At 46.7% G+C, this 26,675-nt stretch overlaps 1 protein-coding gene across 2 annotated transcripts in view; it reads left to right on the forward strand.

Annotated features, from left to right (window-relative positions):
* The window catches only part of RALGAPA1 (Ral GTPase activating protein catalytic alpha subunit 1), an 882,008-nt gene that overhangs the window by 305,222 nt on the left and 550,111 nt on the right, over nucleotides 1-26,675 (forward strand). For both annotated transcript variants that reach the window (XM_030214290.1, XM_030214291.1), the window contains exons 22-23: nucleotides 12,306-12,499; nucleotides 12,607-12,705. In XM_030214290.1, coding sequence (XP_030070150.1) covers nucleotides 12,306-12,499; nucleotides 12,607-12,705 — 293 coding nt within the window. The remainder of the gene's footprint in view (nucleotides 1-12,305; nucleotides 12,500-12,606; nucleotides 12,706-26,675) is intronic.

Raw genomic sequence — 26,675 nt, forward strand, 5'->3', positions numbered from 1 at the left:
CAGAGCTCCCGAACCAGTCAGTGACTGTGTGTCAGTAGAACAGAGGGTTCCTAATGGGCAATTTATGTGCTACTGGTTGTTAAGGAGTTGAGCAGGCTAAATGCTTTCATACTGCCTTCTGTGTTTGACAGCCTGCTTGCACTGTTATTTGAGGTATTAGTTTAAGTTCTGCCTTTCCTCTGGAAAATTTTATCATCTTCGCACCAGGGGCGTAGCCAGACAACAGATTTTGGATGGGCCTACACAAGAATTGGGTGGGCACCAAGTGTTCTACCCCCACCCCCCACCACCACCAAAAAAAAATGTATCTCAGCTGGTGGGAAAATGCTTCTTTCCACCTTGGCAGCAGGCATGCACTGAAAACTGAGCATGCGCAGGTGCCATTGTCATGGAGAGTAGCGTTTTCGTTACCATCAGGGGAAAATCTTCAGCTGGCGGAGCTTGGGATTCCCTCCAGTTACCACTAAACATGTGCTACTGTTGGGTGGGCCTGAGCCATAAATGGGTGGGCCCTGGCCCACCCAAGCCCACCTGTGGCTACGCCACTGCTTCGCACTCTTAATTTTGCTACTTGGGAAGCTTTCCTCTTTGGAGTCTACTGAATTATCTCACAGTTGATCATTCCAAATACTAAAGACTCGTTCCAAATACTAAAGATACCAGCCTCATTTGTCATACTGTTAAGGCAGCTCTCTTGCATTTTCTATCAAGCTTTAAAAAAAAAAAAAAAAAGTTTGTAGTAGCCACTGTTTTGCTAGCCAGCTGTGCATATATAGCTTTTTAACACAAGCTTGTGCAGTGCAACTCATTTATTATTCAGGGTTCTGGAATCCGGTTTATTTTCTTTTTCATGGCTGGTGGATTTAATTATAGTTCAGGTGACCCTCGGCCTAAACCCTGGTAAGCCTTTTCTTGGCTGGGAGGTGCGTGGTGGAGGTGCCCAACGCCACCAGCTGCCTTCCAGGTGCTGTGGAGGACATGCTGCCCATCTGCATATCCTGACAGCATTCTCCGGTGTGTCTCCCGGGTCCACTCCAATCCGCTCAGGGCCTTTGCTCCAGGTGCCCACGCTCCCACCAGCTGTGTTCTAGGTGCTGTAGAGGACTTGCAGCCCATCTGTATACCCTCACAGCCTTCTCTGGGGTGATTCCCAGGTCCACCCTGATCCTCCCAGGGTCTTTCCCCCCAGTCCTGTCCAATCTCTACCAGTACATTTAGGAATCTTCAGGCCATTGACCCTTCTACTCTGTCCTTCAATGCTTCAATCTCAACCACTATGTTATTCAAGTCTGTCAATTTGGCTGGCTGGTCTAATAATACTACTATCTTCTCTGCTCTGGATACTCTCGCTCCTCCCACTCCCCTTTCTGTAAGGCGTACCAAACCCCAGCCTTGGCTGACCTCTAGAATCCGCTACCTACCTTCCTGTGCCCACTCTGCCGAATTCCTTTGACTGAAATCCCATGCCGACTTCAAACATTTCAAATTCTTGCTGACCTCCTTCCAGTCTGCTCTTTCACTTGCCAAACAGGACTACTACATCCAGTTGACAAATTCTCTTTGCTCAAACCCTCTTTCTCTTTGCCACACTGAACTCTCACCTTAAAGCGCCTTCACCTCCAACTCCCCCTTCACTTTCTCCCCAGACTCTGGCTAAGTACTTTCATGATAAGGTTCACAAGATTAAACTTGAATTCTCAACCAATTCACCTCTACCTCTCCTTCCCTTAGTCCATTCTCTCAACCCTCCTTCAACCCCTGCCTCCTTTTCTTCCTTTTCTGAAATCACTGAAGAGGAAACTGCACATTTTTTTTCCTTCTCAAAACTAACTACCTGTTCCTCTGATCCTATTCCCACCCATCTACTTAATACTATCTCTCCTACTGTCATCCCTTTTATCTGTCATATCCTCAATATTTCACTTTCCACTGCGACTGTTCCTGATGCCTTCAAACATGCTGCAGTCACAACACTCCTTAAAAAACCTTCATTGGATCCTACTTGTCTGTCCAACTATTGTCCCATCTCCCTCCTCCCTTTGCTATCCAAGATACTTGAATGTGCTGTTCACCGCCATTGTCTTGACTTTCTTTCATCTCAAGCTATTCTTGATCCACTTCAATCTAGCTTTTGCCCCCTTCATTCAACTGAAACAGCGCTTGCTAAAGTCTCCAATGACATGTTCCTGGCCAGATCCAATGTCTCTATTCTATCCTCATCCTTCTCGATCTATCTGCTGCTTTTGACACTTGATCACAGCCTACTCCTTGATACGCTGTCCTCACTTGGATTTCAGAGCTCTGTTCTTTCCTGGTTTTCTTCTTATCTCTCCCATCGTACTTTTAATGTATACTCTAGTTGATCCTCCTCTACTTCTATCCCACTATCAGTTGGTGTACCTCAGGGATCTGTCCTGGGACCTCTTCTTTTCTCCATCTCTACTTCCTCCCTTGATACTTTGGCCTGGATTCCTGCTGAAATTTCTGGCATGGAGAGGTAGATCTGGGAGTCAGCATAAAGGTGATACTGAACCATGGAATGAGATCAAAGTATCAGCCTGCCTGTTTGACATTGCTGCCTGGATGTCTCATCGCCATCTGAAACTAAACATGACCAAGACTAAGCTTCTTATCTTTCCCCCTAACCAATCTTTCCTCTTCCTCCTCTCTCTATCTCTGTGGATAACACTCTCATCCTTCCTGTCTCATCAGCTCTTAACCTTGGGATCATCTTCAACTCCTCTCTCTCCTTCTCTGTACATATTCAACAGACTGCTAAAACCTGTTGTTTCTTTCTCTATAATATCACCCAAATTATCCTTTCCTTTCTGAGCATCCTACCAGAACCCTTATCCACACTCTTATCACCTCTTGCTTAGACTATTTCAACTTGCTTCTTACAGGTCTCCCACTAAACCATCTCTCCCCTTCAATCTGTTCAAAATTTGTCTGCACAACTTAATATTTCACTGTGCTCATATTAGCCCTCTCCTCAAGTCTCTTCATTGGCTTCCTATCCATTTCCACATACAGTTCAAACTCCTCTTATTGACTTACAGGTGCTTTCACTCTGCGGCTCCTCAGTACCTCTCCACTCATCTCTCCCTACACTCCGTCCCTGAACTTAGTTCACTGGGTAAATCTCTCTTATCTGCACCCTTCTCCACTGCTAACTCCAAACTCTATTCCTTTTATCTTGCTGCACTGTATGCCTGGAATAGACTTCCTGAGCTGGTATGTCAAGCTCCATCTCTGACCGTCTTCAAATCTAGGTTAAAAGCCCACCTTTTTGATTCTGCTTTTAACTCCTAACCCGTATTCACTTGTTCAGTACCCATGTTTTATCATTCCTACCTTAGTAATTCCCTTATCCTTTATTTGTCCTGTTTGTCCTAATTAGATTGTAAGCTCTGTCGAGCAGGGAATGTCTCTTCATGTTCAAGTGTACAGCGCTGTGTACGTCTAGTAGCACTATAGAAGTGATTAGTAGTAGTAGTAATTCAGGCCTTTACACTAGAGAGATTTTTCACCTAGAAAACATCTTTATAACATGCTTGCAGTAGACATCTGTATGGCATAGATGCAACAAAGGACTGTATGGCGTGCATAGATTCAGCATGCCATGGACACAGCAGAATAAGAACATAAGAATAGCCATAATGGGTCAGACCAGTGGTCCATTGAGCCCAGCATCCTACTTCAATAGCATCCAATCCTGGCTACAAGCTCCCGGCAGAAACTCAATCAGTATCAACACTCAATGCCACCAATCCCAGGGCAATCCTTGGCCTCCCCATGTTCATCTCAATAATAGACTATGGACTTTTTAAACCCAGATATGCTAACTGCTGTTAACATATCTTCAAGTTCCAGAGCTTAACCATTCCATGAGTGAAAAAATATGTCCATGTAATTTCATTGAGTGTCACTGGCTATATGACATGCATATACCACATTCCACCACAGAGGCAGTATCTACAGCATAGATTCTGCTGACATCTCTATGGTACAGATACAATACATAGCTTAATCCTGGGGGAATTCTGCACAAAAATAAATTGAAATACTTGAAAATTCTGTACACTATATTTGTAATTTTCTTGTGCATAAATCCCCCATTATAAGGGCTGGTTTCTTCCCAACACCACCATAGCAGTTTCGTCCTCAGGTTCCATCTTCTCCATTTCTCTCTGAGCTTGTATCCTGTCCCCTATTAAGTTCAGTCCCTAGCTTTCTTTACCCCTTCTGCAGGGTATTCTCCTGTGTGATAATATCTCCAATTTTTCTCCCTTTTCTCCTCTACCCCTATTTTTGTTCGCCTGTTCTTTACCCTCCAATAACACTCTCCCTTCTAGAGTTCTCTCTCCCCATCCCTCAACCTTCACTACGCTCTCTGTGCTCTCCCCCTAACTCCCAGCAAGACCCTTGTTCTCTACCCTTTAGCAGCACTCTGCCTTCTAGAGTTCTCTCGCCTGATTCCTCAGCTTTCACTGCTTTCCCAGTGTTTAACCCCCAAGTCCCATCAAGACTCCTGTTCTGTCGACCCCCAAGGTAATTTCCCCCTTATGCACACCCCCACCATACTTTTCTCTGTCTCAGTCCCCACAGCACACCCCATCATACTTTTCTCTTTTGCCAGCCCTACCCCCTCACATGTCGCACACCTCTCCATCCACCTTTTTCTAGATCTCCAGTTCCCATGATATACGCATGCCCTCCCCGCCTTTTCTCCAGTCCCTACTCCCTGCACACTTACTGCTCCAGTGCAGCAAGAGGAGGAGCTGCTTCCTCTATTGCTTACCCTTCCTTTCAGGGTGGTGTTTATAACTGTACTGGCAATTTTTCTTCCTAATTATGGAACCCTTTGATACAAGGGAACCTTGATTATCATTCAAATTTTGGCATTTTCTCTTTTTTTCTTCTGCTTGTTGTTTTTCAGGAGTGGATACTATATCCTTCTGTTTCCTTGCTCTTTATTATTTCAGTCTTCTGGTCCCACCCTTATTGGGTAGTGCTTTGCTACATCCCCTTGGTTCTGGATTGGTCTGCTATGGATGAAAAGAAAGGAAAAATTGTCTTACCTGAACATTTTTCTTTCCTTTAATCCTAACAGACTATTCCAGAAACCCACCCGAATTGATTTTATTTCCTCTATGGGGTAGGGTTACCATATGGCTCCAGAAAAAAAGAGGATAGGTTGAGTCCGGATTTTATTTCCATTGGAAGCAATGGAAGTAAAACTCGGACTGGCTTAATCTGTCCTCCTTTTTCTGGAGCCTTATGGCAACCCTACTATGGGGTGTCTTTTCTTTTTTTTTTTTAATTTGTAAAATTTTTATTAATGCTTCAAAAATTACAAAGTTGTATAGAACAATTCTCCTTCAGAATACAAAAATAAAGGAAAAGAAAACAGTAATATTCAAGCTTTGTTAACAGTCATTTTCCCCCTCCCCTTTTATTCTTCCCTCCCCCTCTAATGCCCCAGCCCTCCACCCGTCCCTTACCCCCCTCCCACCTTACCCTCCCCAGTCTCCTTCACCACTTCCATCCTAGGTCCTTATTTCCCGCTCTCCATCATCCCTTTTCAATATTCCTTCCAGTTGTGACCACTCTTCTGCACCGGGCTTATATTTTCCCTTACGTTTATCTGTCATTTTCTCCATTCCCATCAGGAGATATAATTTATCTGTCCAATCTTGTCTCGTAGGGCCTGTTTTTTGCTTCCATTTCAATGCTATTGTTGTTTTAGCTGCTGCTAAGCTCATACGCTTTATTCTAGTTTGCCATACCTTCCCTCCCTTATTCCCGTAACCCAACAGACAACATTTAGGCTCACAGGGAAACTGTACTCCTATCGTTTGTGTGATGAGTCCCATAACCATCTCCCAGAAATCCTGAATTATCGAGCATTCCCACCAAATATGAAAATATGTCCCTTTCTCCTTTTCACACCTCCAACATATATCTGAGGCGGTGGAGTACATCATTTTTATCCTATCTGGTGTATAATACCAGCGACTCATAATTTTATATGCATTCTCCTTGACCAGCACACATATGGATGCCTTTTTAATCTCCACACACATCTTCTTCCATTCCCTCCAGCTAAATTCCTGTTTGAGATCTTGCTCCCAAGCTTTCATATGTGGTAGCTTTTCAAAGTCAGTACCTCTAATATGCTCATACAATTTAGAAATCCCTTTTCCTCCCCCACTTATGATCCCCCACAGGTTTTCGAATTGTTCATTCTCCAACCAATTTCCCTTATGCCATTTTGCTGTCACCATATAATTTTTGACTTGGAGGTAAGCATAGTGATCAGTCTCAGGGAGATCGTATTCCTTTCTAATCTCTTCAAAGGTTTTAAGGGTACCCTCTGACGTGAACTCACGGAATCTAATTAAACCTCTGTCGAACCATGAGGTCATGATCTTATTCTCTTGTCCCCCCGGAAACCCCGGCTCTTGGGTAAGCCAAGCATAAGAAGATCTACTTTGTACTCCCCTTAGTCTCTGTTTGAGTCTACCCCAAAGTGTAAACAGGTGTGAAATGAAGGGGTTTAAAGTCAATGTTTTATAGGATGATTCTGGGAAAGAACCCCAAAGTAATGCATCCAGTCTTCCTGCCTGTACAAAGATCTGTTCCAACCGTGTCACTGGTGAGAGATCTACTCTGCTCCATTCTCCAATTTGTCTCAATTGTGCTGCCCAATAATACCAAGTAATGTTAGGGATTCCCCTCCTTTCCTAGTTCTACCGCTCTCCACATTATTTTCCTTGACAGTCTAGCCGGGTGCCCTCCCCATGTGAATCCCCCTAATTCGGCCTGTATTCTCTGCAATTTTCCTTTAGGTACGGCGATGGGTAGCGTTTGGAATAAAAATAACAGCCTGGGAAGTATATTCATCTTAACTGCCGCTATACGGCCCCACCACGAGAGCCAGCCCTCTTTCCATTTTATTAAATCTATCCGGATGGCCGAAATAAGCGGCGTGTAGTTCAGTTGGTATAAGTTAGTAAGATCTCGTGATATGTGTATGCCCAAGTATCAAAAACTTTCACCCGTCCAGCGAAAGCCGAATTTCCTCCCTAACTGTTCTATTTCCTGATCCATTACCGTGACCCCCATAAGTTCAGATTTATCAAAATTTACCCGAAATCCTGAAAGCTTCCCAAATGAGTTCAATTCTTTTATAAGCACCGGTAGTGTGTCTATGGGGGATCCAATAAAGAATAGTAAATCATCTGCAAATAATGCTATTTTGTGATCCATCCCCCCTATTCGAACCCCTTTTATTTTCTTCAGTAACCTTATTCGCTGGGCCAGAGGCTCAATGGAGATTGCAAACAACAATGGAGACAAGGGACACCCCTGTCTGGTCCCCCATTGTATATTAAATGGGCTCGACCATCCCCCATTAACTTTAATCCTTGCCATCGGGTGTTCATACAGCCTTTTCACCCAGTCTACGAAATAGTTTCCCATCCCCATTTCTAGCATCACTTCCCACAAATATAGCCACTCCACCCTATCAAACGCTTTTTCTGTGTCTACTGTAAGTAACGTCATGGAATCTCCCCTCCTCTGTGCGCCCCACATCAAATTTAAGGTTCTTCTAATGTTATCTGCTACCTGCCTGTGCTTGATGAAGATTGATCTTCATGTATAAGTGATGGTAGGATTCCCTTCAGTCTGTCAGCCATTACTTTAGCTAGGATCTTAATATCTGTGTTCAGCAGGGAGATCGGTCTATATGACCCACATAATGTGGGGTCCCTCCCAGGTTTCAGCAATACCGATATCCCTGCTTCTTGCATACTTATCGGAAATCCCTTCCCCAGAAAACAGGCATTACCCACCCTTACTAGGAGAGGTCCCAGTTCTTGTTGAAAAATTTTTTAATATTTGGCGGTGAACCCGTCCAACCCCGGGGATTTCCCTCCCTTTAAGCCTCTGATAACCCCAACACTTCTTTCAGCGTGATTTCAGCCTCAAGTTCCCCTCTCTGTTGAGCCGTCACCCTCTGTAGACCTAGTCCCTTTATATAGTCCCTGGTGCCCTCTACAGTGGCCTTGGATTCTTTTTTGTATAAGGCTGTATAAAACTTTGTGAACTGATCCCTAATCTCCTCATCCGTATGAAATATCTTATCTGCCTGCCCTTTAACTTTAGTGATTGTGCTCTGAACCCTTCTGTCCCGTAACCCTTTAGCTAGTAATTTCCCCGCTTTATTACTGAACTCAAAAAACTTCTGCTGCATTAATTGTCTATGGAATTCCATGGTTTTCATCTGGATCAGTTGTAATTCCGCTCTCCATTTTTTCAACTCTTCTACATGTTGGAGTCCCCCTCCCTGTTGATGTAGTGCTTCCAATCTCGCTAACTGCTTCCGGACTTCTAGCTCCCGCTCCACCCTCAGCTTCTTCTTATATGCCCCTTTCTTAATTAATACCCCTCTTACTACCGCTTTAAGGGCATCCCAGACTATCCCCTCCGACACCTCCCCAGTATCATTTATTTCCAAATAATCCTTTATGGTTCTTTTGATTTCCTGACAATCTGTCTCTCCATCTAACAGGGATTCATTTAATCTCCAGGTTGTTCCTGCTGCTTGCTTGCCCCACCCCTCTAGGGTAACCCAAATGGCTGCATGGTCAGAGGCATGTATGCTCTCGATCTCTGCGCCCTTTGTATCCCCCCAAACCCTCCGGCTGCCCCAAATGGCGTCGATTCTAGCATATGTCCCCTGTACATGTGCATAATGTGTGTATTGTCGCTGTCCTGGATGCTTCAGGTGCCATATGTCTACAAGATCTAACTCCCGCATCAGCCTGAGAAATTGGTGCCCATTATATCTTCCTCCCCCTTCCTGCCCGTCCGAGTGATCAAGGATTCCCGCTGGGTGGTTAAAATCCCCTCCCATCATCACTACTCCCCCCACAAAGGAAAGCAATCCTGCCCTGATAGCTTGAAAGTACCTCCCCTGTCTTTTGTTTGGTGCATACAGGTTTATTAGGGTAATATCGCGATTATTTACCTTCCCCTTCACGGCAAGGCAGCGTCCCTCCTTGTCATTGTATACAGACTCTTTGACAAACTGCAGATGTTCTTTCACATAAATCACAAGCCCTCCTGTCTTATTTCCCCTAGAATCAGCCAATGCAAATCCCTCCCCCAATCCTTTATTCATAATTAGTGATTCATCACTCTTCCTAATATGCGTTTCCTGTAGCATTATGATATCACACTTCAATCTACACAATTCTCTAAAGATTATACTTCTTTTACCCGGATTATTTAATCCGTTAACATTCCAGGACCCAATACGTAACCTCCCGCCCCCCTTCTCATTCTTATCCCCCCTGTTCCTCCCACCCTCCCTCTCCCAATCCCCCCTGTCCGCTGGCAACCTCCAGTGCATGCCAGTGTTCCCCTCTAGGAAGCACCCCCTCCTTAGAGCATGGCTACCCGATCAATCATCCAGCCATACATCCCCTTCCCCTTCTGCGCAACCTATATAAACAATTCCCCCCATCTCAGTATCTATATTTAACCCCGCAACATCTTAAATTGTATTCACCCACTCTCTATAGCGGAAAACTCACTCAATGTCCACATTCAGTCTATTTCATATTCATGTGCCATCTGCCTTCTCCATTACTTCCCTCTCAGCCTGTGCGGAAAGATGATTTTTCTTTCCCTCAACCAATTTCCAGCCCGTCTGTTCCTTTCTCTCGGATCTGCGCTGAGAATGTTGTGTGGGTTCTTTCCCTCTCGGTACATCTGTGCATCCCATCTCTTTCAGTGTTTTCCACGCTCCCTGTGGTGACTGAAGGCGGCGAGTGATATTTCCCACCGTTACTTGTAATCCAAACGGGAACAGCCAGCGATAGCGTAGTCCAGATTTTTGTAAATAGTTGGTGATCTCCCTAAAATCTCTTCTGCGCTGTAGTGTTTTCCAGGCCAAGTCCTGGTACACCCGGAGCTTAACTGTTTTCCACGTGATGTCTCCTAGTTCCCTCGCTTTTCTCCATACTCTTTCTTTGACCGGGAACCTGAGAAAACATGCCACAATGTCTCGGGGCAGTCCATTCTTCGGTGATCCTAGACTTCTGTGCGCTCTTTCTATTTCTACAGGTTCCATCTCCAGTCTTTCTTCACGAGTTCTGGTTCAGCAAAAAGGCACAAATTTCCTGCACCACCTTATCTGACTCTTTATATTGTTCCTCCTCAGGTATGCCTTGAAATCTCAGGTTGCACCTTCTGGTACGATTTTCTAGGTCTTCTATCAATGATTCCATGTCTGCCCTTGCTTGCTGCTCAGATTTGAGGGAACCCCGGATCTCCTTCACTTCCAGCGCTACTGCTTCTGTTTTTTCTTCATTTTCCGCCATTCTGTTTCCGATCTCCTTGACTTCCTCGCGGAGCTCTGCTACTGCTGTTTGAATGCTGCGTCGAGTTGTCACCATCTCGTTTTTCAGCTCTTGAAACCATCTGGCGAAATCTCTTTTGCTGATCTCTGCTTCGCTATCATTCTGCTCTTCGGGGTCCGGGTCCGATTCACTCTCCTCGGCCGCCATCTTGGTTCCTCGGGACCGGAGACCCGCGCCTTTGCCTGCGTTCGCCGATTCCGACGTAAACTTGAATTTCGCCAGCTTCTTCTTTGCTGCCATATTTCAGATGTGCTTTTCTCGCGGTGGGGGTTATTTTTTCGCGATTTGGTGTTGGGGACGTCTCAATTTCGCTCTAAAGTTCGCGGAGCTCGCTGATCAAGCAGCTATCTCCTCAGCTGACGTCACTTCCTCCTGGGGGGGTGTCTTTTCTTGTCTCTTTTTCTTGCAGATTTCATCATGCCTTCTGTTTTTCACCATTCTTCAATGTATATACATTTTTACATACCTCCTGATTCAGTGAAATATTTGTATGTCAGAGTATATGCCTCCATTGTTACTGTATATATTACATGATGTGACATTTGTTATTGTTTATCCATATTGACTGGCAGTTTGTTCATGAGCACCATTCCTGGCTGTTCGAAATACTGAATATTCTGTGGCTGCACGGTACCCTTAAGGGGTGAATCACAGCGAACTACTTTTTCTCTTTCTCCATCCACTAGTTGATAGAAACAACCCCCTGGTTTTGGACTGGTCTCATAGGACTAAAGGAAAGGAAATTATCAGATAAGACATAATTTTTCCTTGTTTAAGACTGTTTTGTATGTCCTTTTTTGGTAACATGAACTGTGGAGAAATGGAATGGGTAAGCAGGGAAGTAAGCTGCCCTGTCAAACCACTTGCTTTGGGTATTGGAGCACATGACTGAAGTGAAAAGCATAAAGAGAAAGACTGGCTTTTAGGGGTACTTTTATAATAGGGTGCAACAGTTATATCAGTTTTAAAGAAATTATGCTTTTGTGTGCCTTTATAAAATAGCTCCTCCACCTCAGAAAGTAGGTACCTATCCTTCCGCCTGCTCTGAGAGTTGCAAAACTCTTTAAAATTCATGTGCATCTGCACCTGTTTTTTTTTTTTTTTTTTTTGTTACATTTGTACCCCGCGCTTTCCCACTCATGGCAGGCTCAATGCGGCTTACATGGGGCAATGGAGGGTTAAGTGACTTGCCCAGAGTCACAAGGAGCTGCCTGTGCCTGAAGTGGGAATCGAACTCAGTTCCCCAGGACCAAAGTCCACCACCCTAACCATTAGGCCACTCCTCCACTCCATAGTGTACATGCAAAAGTCTTCACTTTGCCCCATGTTTAAACGTTCACTAAGGACTGTTAGCATGTATTCTTACATGCATATAATGTGAACAATTTTATAAGCACCTATTTCTGCACACAACTGTGTTTTACCCGCAGAAAAAGCTAAGAAAATTACCCTCCTAGCATGGTAAGCCTTATGGCCATGCATTTTCATGTTGTTCTTAGCAATGTACAAAGATCAATGTAGAAGCTGCTGGTCTTGGGAAATGTGTAATCCCTTCAGTGTTAATAACTATCTTGTGGTTTAATCTTTCTTACGCCTGATCATAGCCTCTGATTTTTGTGATTCAGCAAACGTGATAATTTTATTTATTCTTCTCAGTGTGACCGTGTATGTTAGAATTGTACAGTATATTGATCATGTTTGGTAGATAAGCACTGTATAAAATCATTATTTGATAAAAGTAATTGTTTGGGGGCTTCTGTTATGATACACATGCCTGCTTTTCTTGTTTGGTTCAAAGCTTGGTAATAGCCTCTATATTTGCATTCTAAATCTCCAAGTAATTCTTACCATGTCCATTCTCTCTGTCAACAGAAACTAGTGAATTCCCATCTGAATGCTGTAGTGTGATGGCAGGTGGAACCCTTACAGGATGGCATGAAGATGTCTCCACTGTAATATGGCGGAGGATGCTGGGCATTTTGGGGGATGTGAATAACATTATAAACCCTGAAATTCATGCTCAAGTTTTTGATTACCTTTGTGAACTCTGGCAAAATTTGTCTAAGGTATGTAAAAAAAAGTTTTAAAAAATGCATGATAAAAGTTTTGTCTGGATATTTGGTCACAATTTTGACTTCCACAAAATCCTTTTTTTTCCTTTAAATAATTTCAGATTAGAGATAACCTTGGAATATCCATTGACAACCATACCTCACCTCCCCCACCAGTCCTAATCCCACCTTTGAGAATTCTGACTCCATGGCTCTTTAAGGTAAAATTTGAGATTGTGTGTGTGTATAATTCACTTTATCTTTAGGTAGAATAGTATATGCAAAACAGGCATTCCACACTTCTGAATTTTACAAAATTCAGGTCTTAGTGAGAACTAAATAGATCCTTGTAAACTGTACCAGCAGAGATGACAGCAGTTGCCAGTTCTCCTCTGTAAGAAACATATATACATAAATATGGCCCAGACATCAATATGGAGCACAGGTCATGATAAATAACATTCTAATATCCGGAGAACATCAGATCTAACTGCCTCACACAACCATCAGAACAAACATTGTTCCATCGCAATAAGCGAAATGGTGTGGTGCAAAAATCCTCATAGGCTCTCCTCATTATTTTACAAATATTTTTTCATTCTTATTTTGTTTTATAACAGTATATAATTCTCATGAAAAATCTAGTGCTTCCAAGATCACTTATCTTAAAAGGCAGCAGCTTAAAGATATCAGGGAACCCCCGCCGACATGGCCAAGTTTCGTTTGAGCCTCTTCCTTGAAAAAGCTTCACGCGAAACTTGGCCATGTCGGCGGGGGTTCCCTGATATCTTTAAGCTGCTGCCTTTTAAGATAAGTGTTCTTGGAAGCACTAGATTTTTCATGAGAATTATATACTGTTATAAAACAAAATAAGAATGAAAAAATATTTGTAAAATAATGAGGAGAGCCTATGAGGATTTGCACCACACCATTTCGCTTATTGCGATGGAACAATGTTTGTTCTGATGGTTCTGTGAGGCAGTTAGATCTGATGTTCTCCAGATATTAGAATGTTATTTATCATGATCTGTGCTCCATATTGATGTCTGGGACATATTTATGTATATTATTTAACAGTTCCTACATCTTCTCTTTTGGTGGTTTTTTGTGAAGAGTACCTCTGTAAGAAACAGCATTCTGTGAGAGGTTCCATGATATCATAGCAAACAGTATCCACCCTGTTTTAACGTGCTTGATCACAGAGCATTCAAATATTTTCTTTAGACTTTTTTTTTTTTTAATTTATTGAAGTCTTTATTAGATTTTTACAGAGAGAGAATACAGCTGGAAATGATGCAGTCACAAAAACATCAGTTAATACAACGCCACTAAACAATCATGTGATGGCAAACACATAACAAGAGCAAGTAAACAAAATAATGATCTCCAGATAATTCGCTCACAATAAACTTCTTAAATTTATAACAAGATGTTTACTGTATACCACCCGCACCCAGACACATGAATAGAAGAAAGGAGAACCCCACCCCTCCCCCTTCCTCCCCTCCTTCCAACCACCAAATTTACGTCACAAACAATGCGACACAAAAGGTTCCCAGATAGCTTCCCACTTAGAGTTTTGCAATGAATGGCTCAAAGCCTCTCCATTTCACATATATACCACAAGTTATTTAGCCGTTTTACTAAAGATGGAACCGTAGGGGACTTCACTGAGCGGCCAAAGTGACCCTGGCAGCCGACATGACATGACTCACCAGTAAAGACTGAGACATAGAAAGGCCAGGAGGTTTTTTAGGAAATAAAAAAAAATTCAGGTAACCACTTTATAGGCTTAGAGAGCCAACCCTGGAGTCTGTGCTGAATAGCTTTCCAAAAAGCCCAAGCCTTCACACAGGACCACCAGAGATGACCCATAGTACCTTTCTGCCCACACTCTCTCCAGCACAAAGGAGATACCTGTGGAAACATATGATTAAGGCGTGCTGGAGTCAGATACCACCTATATAACACTTTTACAGCATTTTCTTTAAAAGGAACAGAAATAGAAATCCTCGATAAAGCATATTCCATAAAATTCCAATCATCATCACCCAATGTCAAGCCCAATTCCCTCTGCCAGCGTAAACAATGCTCTGTAGGAGACCTCACCTGCCTACGCTGATTATAGGCACGTGATAAAACCCCTTGGAATCCTCACACAGATCTTCCAATAAAGAGTCATCCCGCAATACCTTGGCCTTTTTTTCAACAGCAGAAAGAAAGTGTTTCACTTGAGAATATGCAAAAATATCTGTAGGAGAAAGAGCATATGTTTCAACCAAGGTATTGAATGGAATAAAGACCTCTTCATCAAAAAATTGACCCCAAGTCTCTAGACCAGCAGAAAACCGTCTAGCAAATGGCCCTTGTTAAAGGCCTGGTGGAAAAAGAGGGTTATTGGTTACCGGTGAAAGTTTTGATAGGACCGAGTCAGGCTTGGCAAATAGGCTGTCCCAATAGGAAGAAGTTGTCAAAATCGAAGGGCAAACATTCCTACTAAAATAACGGTATCTCCGAGGAAGCCAAATTAAAGAACGCAAAGGGCACAAACCTACCGAGTTCTGCTCCAACCCGATCCACCGCTTCTGGGGGCTCGCATGGAACCACTCAATGGCCGCTGGAGCCTGAGCAGCTTTGTAGTACCATAACACGTTCAGAACCCCCAGTCCTCCCTTTTTCTGATCCTGGTAAAGCAAAGTTCTGGAGAGACGTGTTTTTTTTGTTAGACCAGATAAAGCGGAGAAGACGATCTTGAATACCTGAGAGAAAGTGACGAGTCAAATGAAGAGGGAGAACCTCGAAAAGATGCATTAACCGTGGCAACACATTCATTTTCAGAGTAGCAATTCTTCCAAACCATGATACCTCAAGAGAACTTCAGGCCTCTGATCTTTATATAATTCCCACAAAAGGGAGGGATAATTATCAGAAAATAAATCAGAAAAATTCGTAGTAAGCAAAATCCCCAAATACTTAATACCCCGAGTTACCCATTGAAAAGGAAAGGCTTGTTGTAAGGATTGCAAAATCAGACCAGGGATCCTAACAGCCAATGCTTCTGACTTAGTCATATTGAGCTTAAATCCCGATACGGAGGAATATTCCGCCAAAAGCTTGCTTAGGTTAGGCATAGAGAGCAATGGTTTAGTTAAGGAGAGGAGGATATCATCTGCAGACATTGCCAACTTATATTCCTGACTCCCAACTTTAATACCTGAGATATTAGGATTAGAACGAATAGCAAGAGCAAGGGGCTCCATAACCAAAGCAAAAAGCATTGGGGAGAGGGGACAGCCCTGACGTGTCCCCCTAGACAAAGGGAAAGTAGGAGAGTTGCCACCGTTAATACGTGGGCACGCTCTTGGAGAGTTATATAGAGCCAAGGTCCAGTCCCTAAATCCTGATCCAAATCCCATTCGCTCCATAACACCTATCATAAAAGTCCAATGCACCCAATCAAATGCCTTATCGGCATCCAACCCTAGGAGACATAAGGGAATATGTGACTTTTTAGCTACATGCAACAAATTAACCATTTGGTGAACATTATCTTTAGCTTGTCTTTGAGGAACAAAACCAACTTAATCAAGATGGATTAGATCAGGAAGAACCTTAGGAGATTTGCCAAGACCTTGGCTGTAATTTTAACATCGGAATTAAGAATAGAAATAGGGGATTTAGAGGAAGTGACGTCACGGACCGGGATGGCTGCTTGAACGCGGAGCTCCGTCGGGGCTTTAATGAATGTGAGCAAAACCCATTGAATTCAGCAGCACCTTGAGGTGTGGGGGAGAGGTCCCAGAGTTATGCCACTGAAGAAGGGGCTAGAACGATTCTGTTTTGCGCCGGAGCAAAGCAGGAAAGCGCCGGCAGTTGTGGCGGGGCCAGAGCGGAGCGAGGCAAAGATGGCGGCACCAGCAGCAGTTGAGGAGGAGCAGGTTGCTGCAGGCTCAGAGGAAGCCGGCGAGATTACTAAGGCGGATGTAGTGGGCTGGTTCCAGAACCTGAAGGCCGATCTGGCAGGGGTCCGAAAGGATGTACAGACCGCCCTGAGAGAAATCAGGGCTGAACTCCGCGATCTGGGTGCACATGTCGGAGAGGAGGAGGAGGGGATGGTGACTCTTTAGCAGGACACGGGGAAACTCCATAAAGTAGTGGATACCGATGCTGTGGAATTGCAACAACTTAAGGAGCAGGTGGAAGACCTGGAGAATAGGTCGCGCCGAAATAATTTGAGATTTAAAGGCATTCCAGACTTGGACATATTTAGCAACTGTGAAGCAGTGATTCGGGAGTTATGTGGGTACATATTGAATCCAGAGGACGGTGGGCAACTACCGGACCTCCGCATCCAAAGAGCGTATAGAGTGGCTAGCCCGCAGCGAGAATCCAACCCAAGAGACATTGTAGTGTGCTTTGTGGATTTTCCCATGAAGGAGAAGATCCTGACTAAAGCGAGGCAGCAAAAAGAGATTATTTGGAAAAACTATAAGGTTGGAGTGTTTCAAGATCTGGCATGGACTACTTTACAGAAGTGCCGCTCCTTCCGAGAAGTCACGATATTCATGCGGTCAAAGGGGATTCGCTATAGGTGGCTTTTTCCATTTGCAATGTGGCTAACGGTGGATCGGAAGTCTTGCAGAGTGAAGACCCCCTATGAAGCATGGTCTATATTGCAGTCTTTGGGATGTAGAGGTGTTCCAGGTCAGCAGGAGTTACTGGAGACAGCCAAGGAACCCAGAGCGGATTCAGCGTGGCAGACGGTGGTGGATCGGGGAAAGAAATCTGACAAGCGGGCTTCCTGAAGGAAAGCAGAACAGTGCATGACTGATTCATTGAGGACTTTTTGAAGATAAGCAACCAATTTCGGGGGTGCTATTTGAAGGGGGTTGGAGGGGAGAGGGGAGGGAGGAAATGGCACCCTGATGAGAGTGGGTATTATGTGAGTTTGTTGGACGACTGAGAGGGGTGAGCTGAGAGAATGTGATTGGAGGGGTGTTGGGAATGCAATTTTCCATATCATCAAGCTGATCAATCCATAGACTGGTGGGTTGTGTCCATCTACCAGCAGGTGGAGATAGAGAGCAAACTTTTGCCTCCCTATATGTGGTCATGTGCTGCCGGAAACTCCTCAGTATGTTCTCTATCTCAGCAGGTGGTGGTCACACACAGCAGCAGCTCTGGCTAGGCCTCCAAGCCTAATCCTTAGGTTTTGTTGAGGCCTGGGGTTGAGGGCTCTTTTGAGCAAGTGCAAACCTGGTGGTGCCAGGTCCCTCCTTTTCTCCCCCCTCCCGCTGGCTCCGTTTAAAAAAAAAAAAAAAAAAAAAAAAATTTAAACGTCTTTAAAGGCGTTTAATTCGACGTTTCTTTAAACGTTCATTGCAGCTACTCACTGGGACACCAGTTCGTTACAGCTCGGAGCGGCAAGCAGGTAATTTTACCTTTTTATAGCGGGCAGGGGGTTCCCCGATTCTTCTCCTCGTGGCATATGGCGTCGGAGGGCGAGGGCGCAAAGGGTCGCTCCCCGGATCGCTGGAGCGCTTCTAGAGGGGATGCGGGGGTTTTACAACCTGATTCGCCCTTGATGGGTGACAGTTTAGTGACCGATGAATGTCCCGGTCGTTCCTCCGGCGTGGCGGTTTTTTCCCGCCATAAACGCCCATCCCCCGCTCCTCGCCTCCGCCATCTTGGCCGGCCACGCGGCTCGGACGGCTTCTTCGTGGGCCGCCCTTGAGGTTGGAGACATTAATGCCATGAACGCCCTTAATTTGGGCGACGGCACAAAGCGGCTAATGTTAAGCGCCGTTCTTCCCGCGCGGCTCCTTCGCGGAGTTTCGCGCCAGACGCCATTTTGGATGCGCAGCATGTCTCTCCCCCGCTATTGCGAGCGCCGGTTGAGAGTGCGTCTAGGGCTGTTGCCCAGGCTGCGGAAGTGCACAGTCTGGGGGGTTTCTCCCCCGAGTTTGTTTTGCTGCTGCATCAGGCTTTCCTCATGCAAAACGCTGCCCCTGCTCCCTCTTCTGATAAGAGGTTGAGGTTCCCAGAGGTAAACGCCCTCGGGTTGATTTCCAGGCCTTGGAGGACTTTGTCTCCTCCGATGTAGATGAGGGCAGCGTGTCTGAGGTCTCCCAACGGTCCTTTGCGGATTCCTTGGAGGAGATAGATCCCCGCTCGGATGGAGCGGATGACCCCTCTGCAGCGCGGCTTTTTAGCCCAGAGGATTTGCCCAACCTGTTGTTACAGGCCATGGACACTTTGAAGATTTCCTCTCCGGAGGACGTCTCTCCCTCAGCCCCTGTTGGCTCTGCCATTATGCTGGGGACGAAGCGCCCGCCTAGATCCTTCCACGTGCATGATGCCATGCACACCTTAATTGCGGCTCAATGGGATGTCCCGGAAACGAGCCTTAAAGTGGCTAGGGCTATGTCCCGCCTCTATCCTTTGGCTGTGAGTGAACGTGAGGCCTATCTGTGGCCTACCGTGGATTCTTTAATCACTGCGGTGACTAAGAAAACGGCGTTGCCGGTGGAAGGTGGCACGGCCCTAAGGACGCCCAAGACAGAAGATTGGAGGCGGCCTTAAGGTCGTCCTTTGAGGCAGCTGCTTTAAGTTTGCAGGCCTCAGTTTGCGGCTCCTATGTGGCCAGGGCGTGCCTGACTATGGTGCAGCGGGCTTCCCCCTCGGATCTTTCCTTGAGGGCTGATTGGCCGGCCCTGGAATCGGGCTTAGCCTATTTGGCAGACTTGCTGTATGATGTCTTGAGAGCCTCAGCTAAAGGCATGGCTCAGACAGTCTCTGCGTGGCGGTGGCTTTGGCTGAAACATTGGTCTGCTGACCACGCCTCTAAATCCCGCCTGGCTAGATTGCCTTTTAAAGGCAAGCTGCTCTTTGGGGTCGAGCTGGACAAAATCGTGACCGATCTCGGCACGTCTAAGGGCAAGAAATTACCAGAGGTCAGGGCTCGGGCTAGTACTCGTCCCGGTACCTCCAGAGGACGGTTGCTGGAAGCCCGTCGGTACCGCCCGGGCAAGTCGGGTTCCTCTGCCCCCTCTTCCTTCAAGAGGAATTTCTCCCCCAAGCAGCATTCCTTTCACAGAGACCGCCGTCCCGGAGGTGCTCCCTCCGGTCCTCCCCCAGGGTCTCGTACCCAATGACGGGGCCTTGGTCCACGCCCCAGTGCAGATTGGAGGACGGCTGTCCTCGTTTCTGGGCGAGTGGACCACTATAACTTCAGACGCGTGGGTGCTGGAAGTCATCAGAGACGGCTACAAGCTAGAGTTCTGCCAACCCTTAAGAGACGGGTTTGTACTCTCTCCCTGCAAGTCTCCGGTCAAGCTGTGGCAGTGCAGCAGACCTTGGACAACCTGATCCGCCTGGGTGCGGTCGTTCCGGTGCCAAAAAATCAGATTGGCAAGGGACGTTACTCCATTTACTTTGTGGTTCCAAAGAAAGGAGGTTCTGTCCGGCCTATCCTCGACCTCAAAGGGGTCAATCGGGCCTGGAAAGTGAGGCACTTTCGCATGGAGACTCTCCGCTCTGTTATAGCGGCAGTGAAGGCAGGAGAGTTCTTGGCTTCCTTGGACATCAAGGAAGCGTACCTGCATATTCCCATCTGGCCTCCTCTCCAACGCTTTCTGCGTTTTACAGTCCTGAGACGACACTTCCAGTTCAGAGCCCTCCCTTTCGGGTTGGCTACTGCTCCGCGGACCTTTTCCAAAGTAATGGGGGTCATAGCGGCCTTCCTGCTAAAGGAAGGAGTACAAGTCCATCCTTATCTGGACGACTGGTTGATCCGAGCCCCCTCTTATGCAGAGTGCGGCAAAGCTATGGACCGGGTAGTTGCTCTTGTGAGCTCCCTGGGATGGATCATCAACTGGAAGAAGAGCCAGCTGCGCCCGTCTCAGTCCCTGGAGTATCTGGGAGTTCGATTCGACACCCAAGTGGGCAGAGTGTTCCTGCCAGACAATCGGATTGTCAAGCTTCAGGCTCAGGTGGACTAGTTCCTAGTAGCCTCTCCTATTCGGGCTTGGGACTACGTGCAGCTGTTGGGCTCTGTGACGGCCACGATGGAAGTAGTGCCCTGGGCCAGGGCTCATATGAGACCACTACAGCTATCTCTGCTGCTGCGCTGGACTCCGATGTCGGAGGATTATGCTGTGCGCCTTCCCGTGGACCCAGCAGTGCGCAAGGCGCTGAGCTGGTGGACGCAGACAGACAAGTTGTCTGCAGGATTGCCTCTGGTGACCCCGGAGTGGATTGTCGTCACGACAGACGCCTCTTTGATGGGCTGGGGAGCCCACTGCTTGGGAAGGACAGCGCAGGGGCTCTAGTCTCCTGCAGAGGCAAGTGGTCTATCAACCTCCTGGAACTCAGAGCCATTCGGTTGGTGTTATTGGAGTTCATCCCGGTACTGGTGTTGTAGCCTGTACGGGTCCTGTCGGACAATGCCACGGCTGTGGCCTATATCAACCGCCAGGGAGGTACCAAGAGCGCCCCTCTAGCCAAGGAGGCTATGAGTCTTTGCCAGTGGGCGGAAGCGAACCTGGAGCAGCTTTCAGCGGCCCACATTGCCGGAGTCATGAATGTCAAGGCGGACTTTCTCAGTCGCCATACCTTGGAGCCCGGAGAGTGGCAACTATCTGCTCAGGCGTTCTTGGACATCACGAAGCGCTGGGGCCAGCCGAGCCTAGATCTGATGGCGTCATCGGCCAATTGCCAAGTGCCGCGCTTTTTCAGCAGAGGACGGGACCCTCGATCCCTGGGAGTAGATGCTCTTCTCCAACAGTGGCCGACACAAGAGCTCCTCTATGTGTTCCCGCCCTGGCCCATGTTGGGCAGGGTGCTAGACCGGGTGGCAAAGCATCCCGGCAGGGTAATCCTGGTGGGTCCGGATTGGCCCAGACGTCCCTGGTATGCGGACTTGATCAGGCTCTCAGTCGACGATCCTCTGCGGCTGTCAGTGGAGCAGGGCCTGTTACATCAGGGTCCCGTGGTGATGGAGGATCCCTCTCCCTTTGGTCTTACGGCCTGGCTATTGAGCGGCAGCGTCTGAGGAAGAAGGGCTTCTCAGACAAGGTCATCGCCACTATGCTGAGAGCGAGGAAGCGCTCTACTTCTACTGCTTACGCCAGGGTTTGGCGTATCTTTGCAGCATGGTGTGAAGCAGGCTCACTTTCTCCCTTCACTGCTCCAATTTCTTCAGTGTTGGCGTTCCTGCAAGAAGGTCTGGAGAAAGGCCTGTCGCTCAGTTCCCTTAAAGTCCAGGTAGCGGCTCTGGCTTGCTTCAGGGGCCGCCTGAAGGGTGCTTCCCTGGCTTCGCAGCCAGATGTGGTGCGCTTTCTCAAGGGAGTTAATCACCTGCGCCCTCCTCTGCACTCAGTGGTGCCTGCGTGGAATCTCAACCTGGTGCTAAGAGCATTGCAGAAGCCGCCTTTTGAACCCTTGTCGAGGGCATCTCTGAAAGACCTGACGTTGAAAGCAGTCTTTTTGGTGGCTATCACTTCAGCCAGAAGAGTTTCCGAGCTCCAGGTGCTCTCATGTCGAGAGCCTTTTCTGCAGTTCACTGAGGCAGGAGTGACTATTCGCACAGTGCCTTCCTTCCTGCCCAAGATTGTTTCTCGCTTCCATGTGAATCAGCAGCTCTGTCTCCCTTCCTTTCGTAGGGAGGACTACCCAGAGGAGTACTCCGCTCTTGAATATCTGGATGTGAGACGAGTCATCATCAGATACTTGGAAGTGACCAATGATTTCCGGAAATCGGATCATCTGTTTGTCCTGTTTGCAGGTCCTCGTAAGGGTCTGCAGGCTGCTAAGCCTACAGTGGCAAGATGGGTCAAGGAAGCCATTGCAGCGGCTTATGTGGCCGCGGGGAAGGTGCCGCCTATCCAGCTGAAGGCTCACCCCACGAGAGCTCAGGCGGCCTCGATGGCAGAGGCCGGATCCGTCTCCTTGGAAGAGATATGCAAGGCGGCAACGGGGGCTTCGGCTCATACATTCTCCAAGCATTACCGTTTGACTGTGGCTGCACGGGCGGAGGCCCGGTTTGGAGCTTCAGTGTTGAGGTCAGGGATTTCTATGTCCCGCCCTGGGTGAGTACTGCTTCGGTACATCCCACCAGTCTATGGATTGATCAGCTTGATGATATGGAAGGTAAAATTATGTATAATCATACCTGATAATTTTCTTTCCATTAATCATAGCTGATCAATCCATAGCCCCTCCCAGATATCTGTACTGTTTATATTCTGGTTGAATTTTAGGTTCAAGTTTAGCCTTCAGTTACTTCAGGAGGACTTCGTGTTCAAGTTCTTCTTTCACTTGGATTCTTCAAGAGTTGAGACGAGTTTGTGTTACAGTGAGCTGCTGCATTCCTCTCCCCTCCGTTTTACGGGGCTGGATTGAGACATAAATTCTGCCGGCACTCCCTCCCGCTTCGTGCGGCTGTAGGGCAGCTTTGTACCCCTCCCGCTTCGGCGGTGTTAGGGTCAGTCACCTCCTCCCGCGGTTGCGGTTGCAGGATAAGCCAGATCCCCCCGCATCGGCGGGTGTGGTGTCCCTCCCCCGCTCCGCGGGGATGAGCTGGACGGATTCCCCTCCCCCACTTGTGTGGGGATGAGCTGGGTTAATTCCCCTCCCCCGTTTCGGCGGTGGTGAGCTGGGCAGAGTGTCCCTTCGTGGGTGTAATTCTCTAAGTGCTGAGTCCTGCGGATGGAGCTTTGATATCGACATACTGAGGAGTTTCCGGCAGCACATGACCACATATAGGGAGGCAAAAGTTTGCTCTCTATCTCCACCTGCTGGTAGATGGACACAACCCACCAGTCTATGGATTGATCAGCTATGATTAATGGAAAGAAAATTATCAGGTATGATTATACATAATTTTACCATGTGGATCTGGGGTTGGTGGGGTAGAGGGAGGTTTGGTAGGAGTGCAAAGACTGAATGAGAGTAGCAGAGGTGGGGGAGTGCAGTGTGGGGGGAGGGCTAGGGGTTAGCTTTTGAGAGGTCTAAGCCCCGAGTGCGTGTGTTTGTTCCTCGTGGGATGGCTGATCTTCTGGGAGAGAGATCAGCAAAGGAGAGGGGGAGGGATGGGAGGATGGGGAGGGGGTAGGGATATGTTGAAGCGGGGGGGGGATTGGATTTGGAGCAGGGGGAGGGGATGGCTGTAGGGAGGGGAAGGAGGCTTGGGGAGGAAGGTGGGGGGGGGGGGGCGGGGGACGGTAGGGAAGAGTCCTTATTGGTGGGTACATGGAATGTAAACAGGCTCAGTAATCCGGGGAAGCACAGTAGAGTATTTAAGGAGTTGAGTAGGTTAAAGTGGGATGTGATGTTCTTGCAGGAAACGCATTTAAGACCGAGAGATACTCATATATTGCGTCGTAGGCCTTTTCGGGAAGTAGGGGTTCATCAGGGAAAAGGGCCAAAGAGAATGGGGGGCGTGGCCATTTTGATATGACAAACTTGTGGGTATGCAGTTCAAAAGGTGTTTCAAGATACTAGTGGGAGGTGTGTGGCCCTTAGGGGGTGGATGCAGGGGAAGGAGCTGACACTGATTAATATTTATGCTCCAAACGTGGGGCAGAAGAAATTCTATCGCACATTAAAGGAAGAGGTTTTGGAATTTGTTGGAGGGCAGTTGGTGGTAGGGGGGATTTTAAGATTGGACCATTCGGAAGGAGGAGGGCAGCAGAGTGGTCCTGGGCAATGCTGCAATTTATGAAGGGGCTGGAAGTGGTGGATTGTTGGAGGTTGTTACATGGGGTGCAGTCAGTGGTGTGCTAGAGCCGGTTGTTAATTTTTAACAATTTTGCGAACCGGTTGTTGTGCTGTCAGCCGGAACTTGAAGGCTTTTTTTTTCACAAATTGCAGTGGGAGGCTGGAGGCACGCATGTCCAAACACACCAGCTGTCACCTGATATTGGTGCATGCATGGTGTGTGGCAGCCCTGCCTCCTCGTGCTGCACTGCAGGCAAGAGATTCGTGTGCTTGCGGCTCATCTCAGCAGCGCTCCTGATCACAGGCCAGCTGGTTGTGGAGCTGTACCGTCCAACAATAACCTCAATTTGGCTTCCCCGCCGCTGTCCTGAGATTTTCTGCCAGAGAGGACAGAGGAGAGCCCTGCTGGGCTGATCGTTGTGACAGAAGTGCACATTACCCTCTTTGCTGGTAAGAATTTAAGAAGCAGACTAGTTGCGGGGCCCGTTTGTTGGGGGAGGACAAGTCAAGTGGAAATTAATTTGGGGGAGCATTGCCCAGGCCCCTCTCCAAAACACCTGCACCGTCCGAGTTCCTGATTCTCTCTCCCCTGCTGCTGCCCTTCCCACTGCCCCATGCATTGAACTTGTGTTTTCACTATCCCTTAGCCCCCACAGGGAGGGAAAATACTACAGCCTCATAGGCTGTAAAAAAATGAGAGAGAGAATCAGACTTAGGTATAGGCGCACCAGCAAAAATCTTTATTATGGTATATCACTAAGTCAGATACAAAATAAATGCTCTCTCTCTGGAGCAGGTTGCCATACAGCAAAGCGAGACGCAAATACTGACTAACAAAGTCTGCTCAGCTAACACTGTCCCAGCAATTGCATATATGCTGTTGCAACTTACGTTTCTCATAAATCATGTGATTTGTCCCAAACTAGAAATCAGAAACTAGCCTGTGCCATATATGGATATATCAGTCTCTCCTGACGTTGCGTGCACATGCACCTTTGGTGGCCATTGGCTAATTAGCTATCAGGTCTGCGTGCACAGCATGTAGTTAGTCACAGCAGAGCAAAAAATTACATAGAACAATACTCTTGTGTCCTCTCTCTGTCTCTCTCACTACAAATGAAACATTCTCTTAGGCTTACTGTGTCCTCAGCCTGTCAGCAACTCCCAAGGTTACATCCACCTTATATGAAAAGCATACTCAGCTGCAGCCAAATGTGCGTCTGTGAAGTGTCTGTTCTCAGCTCCTGAGAAGGCACTGATTGTTACACAAGATGCTAACTTGTTAGGCCCACGTGAGAACAAACTGAGCAAAGTAAGGCCTTAGTAGCAGGCCTAGTCCTTAGTAACAGGCCTAGCATAGGAAGGAATATACAGACTTTTCATCCTTTCAGTTTTATCCCTCCCGTATCCGCTCCCTCTCCCTGCCTCCCTCAATCTCTCCCCCCCCCCCCCCCCCCCCGCCGCAGTTCTCCGGACCGGACCGTTATCGTACCTGCAGGCAGTGGTTAGGACAGGATGCTGCCATCGGGGTCTTTCTGCTGCCACGTTCTGCCTACTGTGATTCAACTTGCTGTTTCTGCATAGGCAGGACGCGGCAGGCAAAGGACACCGCGTCGGGACCATGGAGGTTTGAAGTGATGAGCCGCCTATCTACTCCACGGTAAGCAAGGAAACCAATTTGGTTAATCTCTGTTTTCACTCCCCCACACAGCTGCCATCTCCTCTAGTACACTCAAACCAAAGCAAGCAAACCTATGAGCTGCTGCATCCTGTTTATTTACACGTCGTTCTTTATTGTTTGTCCATCTGTAACAAGTCTAAAGCTGTTTCAGTTGGATAGGAGTAGTGCCTTAAAAGGCAGACATCAAAAGTTTTTGTTTTTTTAACTTGTTGGACAGCTTTTTAATTTATTTGAATGTTTTCCATATAGATATAAATATCATGAAATAACAATTGAATATCACTAAACTATCTTTAAAAATGATTATAGCTGGTAGAAACAGCAATTTTAAACTCTGTATTTTGTGCTCATTTTTCTACACTAAAAAAAATAAAAATAAATAAATACACTGTCTGTATACAATACAGATGGCCAAATTTCAGTGAGGATATCCTGTTTCCTGATGGGTTCATCTTAACTGTTGTTGTAATCTACCTTGGGAAGTCTGGTGTTATAAAAATGATGAAATATATTGAAATTAAATGGAAGTACAATTAACCTCTCCTTTCATTGGGGCACATGGAATCAGATCTTAATCTGTTTTGTAGAAGTTTACCTTTTAGATACACAAATGGATTATTCTGTTTTGAACATGTTTCAGGGGCAAGTGGTTTTATTAGTCAAAATAAAAATAAATATTTTGTTTCATGCAGATTTCTTTTGTTTAAACATAAATGGGCCATAAGTCCCTAATCTGGCCCATTGGTTTTCTTATATTTTGTTCTTGTGATAAATTATACTTTGCCAAAACTG

The sequence above is a fragment of the Microcaecilia unicolor genome, chromosome 9 (assembly GCF_901765095.1).
Source record: "Microcaecilia unicolor chromosome 9, aMicUni1.1, whole genome shotgun sequence".
Taxonomy (NCBI): Eukaryota; Metazoa; Chordata; class Amphibia; order Gymnophiona; family Siphonopidae; genus Microcaecilia; species Microcaecilia unicolor.